The sequence below is a fragment of the Sorex fumeus genome, unplaced genomic scaffold, assembly GCF_029834395.1.
Source record: "Sorex fumeus unplaced genomic scaffold, SorFum_2.1 ptg000007l, whole genome shotgun sequence".
Lineage (NCBI taxonomy): Eukaryota > Metazoa > Chordata > Mammalia > Eulipotyphla > Soricidae > Sorex > Sorex fumeus.
Genome location: NW_026606064.1, coordinates 61,565,158 through 61,577,185, shown reverse-complemented (window position 1 = coordinate 61,577,185; position 12,028 = coordinate 61,565,158). Strand labels below are relative to the sequence as shown.

Here is a 12,028-nt window from a genome sequence, read left to right as displayed (position 1 = left end):
GAAGACGCCATTTTTTTTTTGAGAGCACTGTAACTTTTTGCTTAATCTTATGGCAGGTCTGAAGCATTAGTCTAAGATCCTTTTTTTCATAAATTTTCAGCAATAGTACAGCGGTAGGGCATTTGCCTTGTGCGCAGCCAGCCTTGCCAAGCCAGGTTCGATCCCTCTGCCCCTCTCAGAGAGCCTGGCAAGCTACCGAGAGTATCATGCCCGCGCGGCAATGCCAAACACAGTAACAACAAGTCTCAAAATGGAGATGTTACTGGGCCCGCTCGATTAAGCAAATTGATGAACAATGGGAGGACAGTGTTTGTTTGTTCCCAAATAAAAGTATTAGATAATTCCACAGATACAATTTAAAGATTTCCTTATAATATGAAAAGAGAGTAAGTATATTGAATAGTAGTATAAGATTCATGACATATCTAGGGTTAACCAGAACATATAAGAGTTCTTACAACTTCCAGTAGGGCTGGAGCGATAGCACAGCGGGTAGGGCGTCTGCCTTGCACGCGGCCAACATGGCCGACCCGAGTTCGATTCCTCCACCCCTCTCGGAGAGCCCGGCAAGCTACCGAGAGTATTCGATATGCCAGACACAGTAACAACAAAGTCTCCAATGGAGACGTTAGTGGGCCCGCTCGAGCAAATCGACGATCAACGGGAGGGCCTTTACCTTTACCTTTTACAACTTCCAATTATTCTTAGAATACCCATATTGTAATTCATATAAAGTTGGACATTTCCTTTTATGTGATGGTGCTGCCCATGAAGTTTTAACATACAGAACAGGTATTTATACTCTTTATAGTCACCTTTCATAGGCATACACACACATCCTTATTTTAAAAGTACTCAATGAGGTTTCTTTACTAAATTTAGTACGTTGATTTTCCAAGAGATTTGAAAACTAGTCACTAGTCATTTTTTCTTTTTTTTTCCCCCTCGTTTTATACACAATCCTCCATTTGTATTCCACCTTCTGTCTGTAGGGGCAGATTCTTTGGTAAGTTTGAGGCTGGACTGAATACCAGCAGGAAGACCTAATATTCTCTAAACTTCTACCACAACACAGTGCTCTGATATCAGGCTATCAGGATGATATCTGAGATAACCAATTATTTACTTTTTGCTAAGTAGATCTAGAAATTTGTTACCAAAAATCCCAGAGTTCAAATATTCTTAGATGTGTGGTATTGCTCTTCAACACCATATTGTTGTGGCACCCTTTTCCTTTCATACAGGTTCTTTTCTCTCCAGCACTACCTGCAGTGGCACTTACTGATCTTATCCCTTAATGTTTATGTAGAATTTTTACTTGAACAACAAAGGGAAAAAAGAAAACAAAGAAACAGTGGAGAAAATGAATGCCAAGTACAAAGAATCCTTACTTGAGGTAAGTTTAATTCTGCAGAGTAGCAGAAGAAAAGAGAAAGGTGTTATGTATCTATTTTTAAATTATTTGCTCCTCAGAACTCTGAGACACACTGAAGTGTTAACTTGGGAGTTCTTACTCGGATTATTATCAAATTATAGCAATTTAGTTCATTAAGGTGTGTCTGAGTTAGTTGTTTAAAAGATAGTATGGCTTTTCTTGAAGTTTGTTATTGTATGGCTATGAAGTCACATAAAAGGCAAACGCCCTACCCGCTTTGCTATCACCTTAGGGCTGGAGTGATAGCACAGCGGGTAGGGCATTTGCCTTGCACACGGCCATCTGGGTTCAATTCCCAGCATCCAATATGGTCCTCCGAGCATTGCCAGAAGTAATTCCTGAGTGAAAAGCCAGGAGTAATCCCTGTGCATCACCGGGCATGACCCCAAAAGAAAAAAGTAACTCACTGCCTGATGGGCTGGAGTGATAATACAGCGGGGTATGGTATTTGCCTTGCACGCAGCCGACCCAGGTTTGATCTTAGGATCCCATATGGTCCCTCGAGCACTGCCAGGTGTAATTCCTAAGTGCAGAGTGAGCCAGGAGTAGCCCCTGAGCATTGCTGGCTGTGACCCAAAAAGCAAAAAAAGAAAAAAAGGTCATCACTTGACAGCTTCTAGTGATCCATCCATTTTATTGTATATGTTACCCATAGACATCAGACAGAAAGATTTCCAAATCTCTAAATTGAGTTCTTTTGTTTTGTTTTGTTTCAGGGCCACACCCAGCATTGCTCAGGAATGACTCCTGACTCCGCACTCAGGAATTACTCCTGATGGTGCTTGGGGGGGGGTCCCCATATGGTATTGGGGGGTCTAATCCAGGTTGACCCTCTACAAGGCAAACACCCTACTCACTGTACTATCTCTTCAGCCCCTAAAGTGAGCTCCTAAAGAGATGCTCTTCCAGCAGTGAGGTGTGACAGGGAGTGTGAGACTTGATGTGAGATCTCTGACACAGTTACATCTCTGTCTTTTGGTATGTATTATTAGGCTAGTCCATCCGTTTCTTGAGGGATATTAAATTATTTCAGAGAGCCAGTGGAGTCCAGAATGTCTTTTAATAATTTTCAGTAATTGACACTGTTGGGACCTGCTCCAGAAATTCATTGGGCAATTGATATTTTGAAGAACATAATGAGTTTTCTCATAGTAATACTGCCCAAAAGTCCAAGCTGTTCCCAGCATTTAGCACAGGTGAATGTCTGGCCATGGATCACATGCTGAAGCTCTAGCTTGTTGCCTTCCCACGGGACAGTGAATCAACCTTTCTTGGACTTCCCGGAAAGAAAACTCGGAAGACCTGGTCATGGGCCTCGTTCCCACTGGGGGCCAGTGCTCTGCCCCATTCCCAGGTCCCTGCACATGTCTTTCTCCCTACCAGGCACCCCACCACCCAACCAGGACTCCTGGAGCAAACACCACACCCAGAAACCCAATACAAGTTACAAGTATACATCTAGGGACCAAGTGCATAGAGAGCATTTTGCAGGGGACCCCACCATGGGGTGAGATGTCCTGGGTTAACCAAAGTTCAGGTTGAGTGAGGAAGAGATTAACTACCCAGGTATCCCCTGTAGCAATGAGATTTGGGTTCCCAGCTCACGTGGCAGTGAATGGAGACCCACAGACATTCAAGGGCAGCAAACAGCTTCCTAACACCATTTGTTTCTCATCAATCCTCATACAAGTCAGGGCCTGCATAGGCCTGGATCTATACACCTACCTGAATCATTCTCGTTTTAAAAGCTAACTCCTAGGGGGATATGGTGTCGCCAGCAGGTCAATCTGTACCTGTGAGGCGAGTGCATCAGCAGCCTCATGGCACCTTCAGACTTCCAGATACCCCAAAATTGCTGCTGTGCCTTTGGCCAGACCCCAAAAACTTGGGGCAAAGTTTACCAAGAAAGTAAATGGCCAAAAGTTAGGTATGTGGGAAACACACCCACAAACCACCTCCAGCTCAGCTATATAATTGGAGGCATGGCCTCTCTGGTTCCTGATTGAACTGCTTAATGGCCATGATCCCAGAGACTCAGAAACAAATCTCGAAACCCAGTGGCTTTTGGCAGAAATGCGTCCGGTCCCTGCAGTAGGTTACCGGTGCTGGGCCAACCTAGGTGGGAATAGGTTTCGTGCCTTGGCCTGTTGCCCCTGGCAGCTCGGTGGCTACCATCTTCCAGAGGCCACTGGACAGTCAGGTTTGGGCCCACAATGACGAGACATTTTGGGCCTCACAGAATGGGGGTGGAGCTGGTCCTGTCCTCCCCACCCCAATGAGACCCCAAGTCATTGCCCACAAATGGCCTCTCTGGCTTCTGATCAAGCTGCTTAACGACCATGATCCCAGAGACTCACAAACAAATCTTAAAACCCGGTGGCTTTTGGCAGAAATACATCCAGACCCCGCAGTAGGTTACCATTGCCAGGCCACCCCAGTGGGGAAAGGGTGCTGTCCCTCCGCCTGCTCCCCCTTGGTGGCTCGGTGGTCCCCATCCTCCAGAGGCCATTGGACAGTCAGGCTTGGGCCCGCAGTGACGAAACTTGTTGGGCCTCATGGGATAGAGGTGGAGCCGGTCCTGTCCTCACCATCCCAACGGGACCCCAAGTCATTGCCCACAAATGGCCTCTCTGGTTCCTGATCAAGCTGCTTAATGGCCATGATCCCAGAAACTAAGAAACAAATCTTTAAACCCAGCGGCTTTTGGCAGAAATGCGTCCAGACCATGCAATAGGTTACTGTCGCCTGGCCACCCCAGGGGGAAAAGAGTGTTGTCCCTCCGTCTGCTTGCCCCTGGCGGCTCGGTGGCCGTCATCCTCCAGAGGCCATTGGACAGTCAGGTTTGGACCCGCAGTGACGAGACATTTTGGGCCTCATGGGATGGGGGTAGAGCCAGTTCTGTCCTCCCCACCCCAATGAGACCCCAAGTCATCGCCCAGGAACGGTCTTTCTGGCTCCTGATCAAGCTGCTTAACGGCCAAGATCCCAGAGACTCAGGACTAAATCTCGGAACCCAGCAGGTTTTGGCAGAAATCCCTCCAGATTTAAGTGTTAAAATTTCGGAATTTCAAAATTGTGCAGCCACTACTGCAGCCACGTGACATCATATGTTATTCATAACCAGCAATAGAAAACAAATTGTCTACTGTTGCCTTTTCAGCAGATCTGAGTGGTAGAGTAAAATCTCAAATAATAATGGTGGGTCTGGTGTCAAAATATTGAATGTGATCAAAGTAGAGAGTAATCTGGAAATCATCTGCCCCACAGGTTGGGGGAGGGTGTGGGATGGGGGTATACTGGGGTTGTTGGAGGTGGAGAATGGTCACTGGTGAAGGTACGGGTATTTCATTGTATGACCGAGACTTAGAACCAAAAGCTTTGTAACTGCTCTCACGGTGATTCAATAAATAAAATTATAAAAAATGAAAAAAAGTAAGGTGGAGTTCATGCACAATTCAATCAGCTAATCAGTGGCTGAATAAATAGCAGTACTCCTACATAAATAAATAAATAAATAAATAAACAAATAAAAGCTAACTCTTAGACTTGAAGAAAAACATGGTGGTCACCAAAAGGGAAAGAAGAGAGGGAGGGGTAGAACTATACAGAGGGGTTCACTATCACGGTGTGACTGGCATTAAAATGATTTAGTGCAGCAAGATATAGGCACATTTTGAGACATGAAACTTACATCCTATTATAAGCCAGTGAAAAATTTGAAGAATTTTTTATTTGGAAAAAAAAAACTGTGAAAGAAAGAAAAATTTGTGAATGAAAATAACAGAGCTTGTTATGTTGTAAGCGGGGGCAGGGCTGGGGGTGACATCAATATTAGCATATTTTCTATTTTGGCCCCCCAATTTTTTCTTTTAATGTTTATTTACATTTTTGAACAATCTTTGTATTGAGTAATAATGGTATACAGCCCTATGTAGTTTCACCTCAACAACTACCTTTGGGGTATTGTTGACTGACACCCCTAATGTCAGTCACCCTCCAGCACCAACAGGTCAGCACTGTCCCCCAACCCTGTTACTGTACGGCCTCAACATTGAGAGCCACTATTCTATTGTCAGAATCTAGTTTATTCCAAACCATCTTAAGATATCACTGACAAGGACCACTTATAGTCCTAAATTCGAGAAAAACTGTCACAGCAGAGATTATTTCTCTGCTCCACAGAGTATACAACTATTTGAGGAACACAAAATAAGTTTGACAATTTGAGCAGAAAACTAGAATAATGATGTAATTTTATTGCATTGCTTTTTCAAAAAAAATTATAGTTCTATGCAAGTTTTGACATTTGAAAATCTCTGCCTAGAAAGTCTACTTTTTCTCTCATATGTTTTGTATCATTGGAATCTTAATTTCAGGAAAGTTTCTGCGGAACATCGGTCATTGTACCAGAACTTGAAGGAGCTCTTTATTTGAAAGAAGATGGAAAGAAATCTTGGAAAAGGCGCTATTTTCTTTTGCGGGCTTCTGGAATTTATTATGTGCCCAAGGGAAAGACTAAGGTCAGAAAAAATACTGTCTTACTGCAACAAAAGAAGTTTGTGTTTGAAATTTTAGGAAATTTTATTTCTTAAAAGTGAAACTAGAGTCCGGAGTGATAGCACAGCAGGTAGAGCATTTGCCTTGCATGTGGCTGGCCCAGGTTCTATCCCTGGCATCCTAAATGGCCCACACATGCACCGCCAGGAGTAATTCTTTAGTGCAGAGCAGGAGTAACCCATGAGAATTTCTGGGTGTGACCAAATAGATAAATAAATAAATAAATAAATAAATTTTGAAAAGTGAAACTAAAGAAATCAGGTAGCAGTTTAAGTATGCTCTCCATTTCTGTGAAATTTATGTTACTCTGATGTTTGTATATATACTTCCTAATAGAATTACACAAAGCCTGTTAAATTTTTTAATCAGTTTTTATCGAAGGTGAAAATTTTTATCTATCAAAAATACTCTTCTAGTAATTAATTTGTTGTAATCTAATTTCTGAAAGACTCTTCCACGAATTCTATTATCATTACAGTAAAACTTATCATAGAGGCATTTGAAGTCTTGATAGAACAACAATTTTAGCGCTTCCACTCCAAACATTTAAATTATTCTCTGATATGCATTTCCCTATAAGTTAACTGGGATCTTGGGCATCTTCTATCTGCTTCCTGGTGATTGGCTCCAGTCTACGGGCATATAGAAAACTCTCCCTTGAAATATCTCTCACTCTGACCATAAACTTCCCTGAGACCTTTCTTAAAGGGTTGGTACATTTTTTCCATCATTTGTTTATCACTTACCTGTATCTGGAGTTAAACTAGAAGGTTTGGCTTTCACTGTAAGTCCACAGCACCACCAAATGGCAGCTGTAGAAATTGCAGGCTTCTTATCAGAAGCTTGATCATGTGCCTTTGCAGATTGAGGTCATGATGAATATTCTGGTCACACTTCTGCAGACATCACATGGAAGTTGCTTGGTCCAGGGTAGCAGTGGTCTCTAAGACATGATTCTTAGAAATGATTAGAATCACTAGGCCTCTTAGAAATTATTAGAATGGTTAAAATGAAACCTTAGAAATGACTCTTTCTCTCTGTTTATCTTGTCAGTCCCGCACTAGGAACAGAACAGTTGACACATAAAAGATTTATTTTAGAAATGTTATGACCTTGGCATTTGCCTGTAAACAAGGCATATAAATTATCCTGTCACAAACCACACATGTGGTAATTAAAATTATGAGTGTTCAGATCCGAGTTGACATGGGTACTTTTTTGCTCACTGCTCCCCTTAATATTGGAAGGGAACAACTGACCAGTAAGATACAGGAGATTCCATGCATAGTAGGAAGAAAATATGACAGGAAGTGTTCAAAATATATAGGCACATAATATAAAATTTAATAAAGGAAGTGAAAGAGAACGAAATATATAAATATACTGTGTTGCTAGATGAAAACAGACTAATTTTTTCCCAAATTTATCTATGTATTCAATCCCCCTTCCCAATTTTAATAGGATTCTTTTTGCTTAAAGTACAAAGACTTGGGGCTAGAGAAATAGCACAGCGGGTAGGATGTTTGCCTTGCACGTGGCCGACCAAGGTTCAATTCCCAGCATCCCATATTGTTCCCTGAGCACCACCAGGAGTAATTCCTGAGTGCAAAGCCAGGAGTAACCCCTGTGCATTGCCGGGTGAGACCCAAAAATAATAATAAAAAAAAGTACAGAGACTGCTTCTAAAATCAGAAAGATAGTACAGGGAATAAAGCACTTTTTCTTCATGCAGCTAAACCTGGTTTGATCCCCAGAACCTCAGGTGAGGAGTAAACTCTGAGCTCAACCTGACATGACCCAAACCCTCCCACTAAAAAAGCTGATTACTTATCATGGAAATCAAAATTAGTGAACTCTCTGCATCCATAAGAATGGTAAAATTAGCAAATTCTAAAATCTAAATTTCAGCAGGGGAGTAACAAAAATGGGTCTTTTCATGCAAAGGGGGCTGGCACACCATTTAGCAGAGTCAAATTAGGGGACAGTATAACAAGATGTTTGCAAATACAAGGGAGTAATGCCCTTTCAGACATCAGCTCTCTCTTGGGAAGTCTATTCCAGAGAATTGTTTTCTCATACATAAAGAAATTTTTTTAATGGCAAAATATTGAAATAGTCTATTTTTCTCAGTAGTCAGATGGTTAAATAAATCATTATACCCCATACGGTGGAAAATGAGCATCTGATATACATTCACGTATCGTGACATAGAAATATCTAGATTGAGTGTTAGAAAAGAATGAGCTCATGTAACAATACATAGAGAACAATCCCATTCACAGTTAAAGCTGTTTTGTATATGGGTAAATATGTGGACATGTCCATACATACATTCATATGTCAATATGCTTACCAAAAACACATTTCAAAGAATACTACCAAACTATTCATTATGGTTCTTTTGGAGAAAAGAGTGGAATTAGGAAAAAAAAGGATTATGAGGGAAATTTTTCATTTGCTTCTGTACATACACTTTAAAAAATTGCAACAGTTATTTTTGTAATCAAAGAGCTGGAAATCCGGGACTGGAGTGATAGCACAGCGGGTAGAGCATTTGCCTTGCACGCGGCTGACCCGCATTCGATTCCCAGCATCCCATATGGTCCCCTGAGCACCTCCAGGAGTAATTCCTTAGTGCAGAGCCAGGACTAACCCCTGTGCATTGCCGGGTGTGACCACCCCCCCCCCAAAAAAAAGGCTGGAAATACAGTCACATATACCTCAGAAGGAGAAATATATGCAAAAAAATTATATATAAAAATAACATTTGCACACACTGCCCCATTTATTCTTACTCACTAACCAGGTAATGAATTAAGGGAATGTGAGGGGCACATGGAAGGCATCATAGGATAAATTTGTCTTTGAAATGTGACCCCACATGTAAATTAGAGGTTGCTGTCTACATTGGGAACATTGTCCATGGTGGAGAGGTTTCTGTTTCCATAGCAACACTTCAGCTCTGAGGAGGAAGCATGACGCTTTTTTTCCTCAGGAAGAAGTACATGAAATGTGTGTTCATTTACTGTCATCAAATTCATCTCTCCTGGATGGAAAAAACACTAGCTGAATTTTTTGACACACATAGGTCATTCGTCTTGTCTCCATGGCCTCAAAGCTGATGTCTCAAGGTCATCCGGTAGCACGAGGGTCCTTGTGATAGAAAAGGCAGAAGGATCTTTCACTCCATTTCTGGGCCTGTGACTCCCATTTATGCCTCAGGTATATTTTTGCCTCTTAAAATGCAGTTCTGGCAGATGATTTTTTAAAGTTTCCTGAAATTCAATATTTTTCCCATTAAAGTGGAATCAATAACCACACCATCAAGAACAACTGTGAAAATTTTTGAACTGTCAACTGTCAAGATTTTGAATTTTATTCCTTCTCTTTCAGACATCTCGAGATCTGGCTTGTTTCATACAATTTGAAAATGTCAATATTTACTATGCGATTCAGTGTAAAATGAAGTATAAGGCACCCACTGACCACTGCTTTGTTCTAAAGGTATGTCATATGAAGCCCAAGATAGAGGTGGAGAAGTCATTCTTTTTCTTTTTTTTTTCCTGGTGTGTGTGCGGGGGTCGGGGGGAGGAAGGGAGGGATAATCATCTTTAAATTTAATCAAGTAGAAGTTACTTAGATCAAAACAGAAAAATTAAATGGATGCCACAAATTTAAACCCAAGTCATTTGGACTGCAGAAGTAGTAAATATTCTCTTATTAGAAATTTACTTGCGTTTGGGGCTGGAGCGATAGCACAGCAGGTAGGGCATTTGCCTTGCACGCAGTCGACCCGGGTTCGATTCCCAGCATCCCATATGGTTCCCTGAGCACCGCCAGGAGTGATTCCTGAGTGCAGAGCCAGGAGTAACACCTGTGCAACGCCGAGTGTGACCCCCCCCCCCAAAAAAAAGAAATTTACTTGCCGGGGGGAGGGGTGGGGGTGGGCAGAACAAAATAGTACAGTGGAGAGGGCATTTGCCTTGCATGTGGCTGATCCGGGTTCAATCCCCAGCATCCTATATGGTCCCCTGAGCACTGCCAAGGGTAATTCCTGCATGCAGAGCTAGGAGTAACCCCTGAGCATCACCAGGTGTGACCCAAAAAGCCAAAAAGGAAAAAAAAAAAAGAAACGAAAAAGAAATTTACTTGGAAGCATATAGAAGTCATTCTTGAACTCTCTTCTTTTACTGTCTAAACCCTGAGCATTTCCAGTTGTGACCCAAAAAGCCAAAAAAGAAAAAAAGAGAAAAAAAAAGAAAAGAAAAAGAAATTTAGTTGCAAGCATATAGAACCCATTCTTGAACTCGGCCTTGTCCTGACCTCTGTGTGCCATGTTGCATGCTTGAGAAAAGTTTTCTCTTTCTCAAGTCAGGCGCAAACAAACCAATTGCAGGAGAGTCTGGGAGTGGCACTAGCAAGCTCCATGACCGCCCCCCCTTCCCTTCTCCCCATGCTCCCTGCCTTAAGCTGCCTTGCAAACAGTCTTTCAGCTAAAGACTGAGTTAGAGTGCGAATCCCTAGGTGAGGTCCCAGACATAACTGAAGAACAAGCGTATGGTTGCTCTGAGATGTCCTGAGAGCCTGGAGGATTTCTGCATGAATGAGGGAGCCAGGAAGGAGCCTGGTGTCATCTTAGAACCATAAAATCTGGGGCATAGAGCCAGAGATATGGATAATGCTTGCAGGAAGCCTTGAGTTTGATCCCTGATAACTCAAAACAAATTTCAAGGCTGGTAATTTTCCTTCAAGGTCATCTAGCTCGTAACCTTTCCAGTATCCATACCTAGCCAGCTTGTAATATAAGGAAATGGGAGAGATATATCATGGTGAGATGCATCACAGTGAGATGTATCACACTAATAGTAGAGAGAATGAACCAAGTGCCATATATCTGCCTCAGCACCGCACCAACATTATTAGAGCTCAAGGTCAAGAGTGGCTACTCCGTTTTATGCTCCAGAACCAGTAGGTTTAAGGGAACTGTCGCATTTTCACACTGTTTACTTAAGAAATTGTATTCATGAAATCCTCTGTATAGACAGTTTTGTGGCATTTCATCGCAAGCACAATTTGTAGTCAGACAGTTGTTTTAGACACCTCAGAAAAGAAAATAGCACCTGCTTTCTAAGGATGCAATTATTAAGGACTCATATTTATTAGGGACTCAGTCAGAGCAAAACAGCTGTCATAAGGGCGGCGGATGGAGGGGGGTATTTTTGGTGCCGAAAGACAAGACTTTTAGTTGAACTTTGGAAATTCTGTCATTTAACGGAATGCTGCAGGCATCCATGGAATGTCACATTCCTCTAGGGGAAAAGTCCCCCACAGTCTCCTTGTCACTGATATAACCTTCAAGTTATGCGACAAACCCTGTCTTGGTTTTGGGCCACATTATCAGAGTTTATATAGAATTCTGATTTAAGGGCATTCAAAAGAATGGATATTGGGGTGATATTTAAAAGAATAAAATCTACTATCCAGGGTTCTTTGACATGTGCCTCCGCCATGTCAGAGTGTTTGCTGCCATCTGTTGGTCATAGTAGAAATCATCATCCAGGAGCTCAACTTTCAACCGTTGACTGAAGAGGCTCTTTGGACCAAAGTAAATTGGAATAGACTTTTCTTCAGGAGTCACTGCTGATGCTGATTTTTGAGGACCTATAATTCAAGGGGGAAATCTATTTAAAAATAAAACTATGAAGGTAGACTTATCTCCAAAGACCAAAAAAGGGAAATTCTTTATAGTATCTTTCCTTTTTCTGTGGTGACTTTAAAACCTAGAATCCAGGACTGATTAGAAAAACAGACATTGGAGGCTGCGGCAAGAGACCCCCAAAGTTCTAGTGGAGTAAAACTCATAGTAATCTGTCTGGAGTTTGGATATTTCTCATTTGTAAAATCAAAAAGTACTGATTTAAGGGCATTCAAAAGAATGGATATTGGGGTGATATTTAAAAGAATAAAATCTACTGTCCAGGGTTCTTTGACATGTGCCTCCTTTGACATCTCAAAGACTTGGAGTCCATCTAATCT

At 41.9% G+C, this 12,028-nt stretch overlaps 1 protein-coding gene across 1 annotated transcript in view; it reads left to right on the top strand.

Moving 5' to 3' along the window:
* APBB1IP (amyloid beta precursor protein binding family B member 1 interacting protein) overlaps nt 1-12,028 on the top strand; it is an 88,549-nt gene that overhangs the window by 67,400 nt on the left and 9,121 nt on the right. Inside the window, 3 exon segments of the mRNA XM_056107175.1 lie at nt 1,310-1,396; nt 5,812-5,955; nt 9,386-9,496. Of these exon segments, the coding sequence (XP_055963150.1) occupies nt 1,310-1,396; nt 5,812-5,955; nt 9,386-9,496 (342 nt within the window).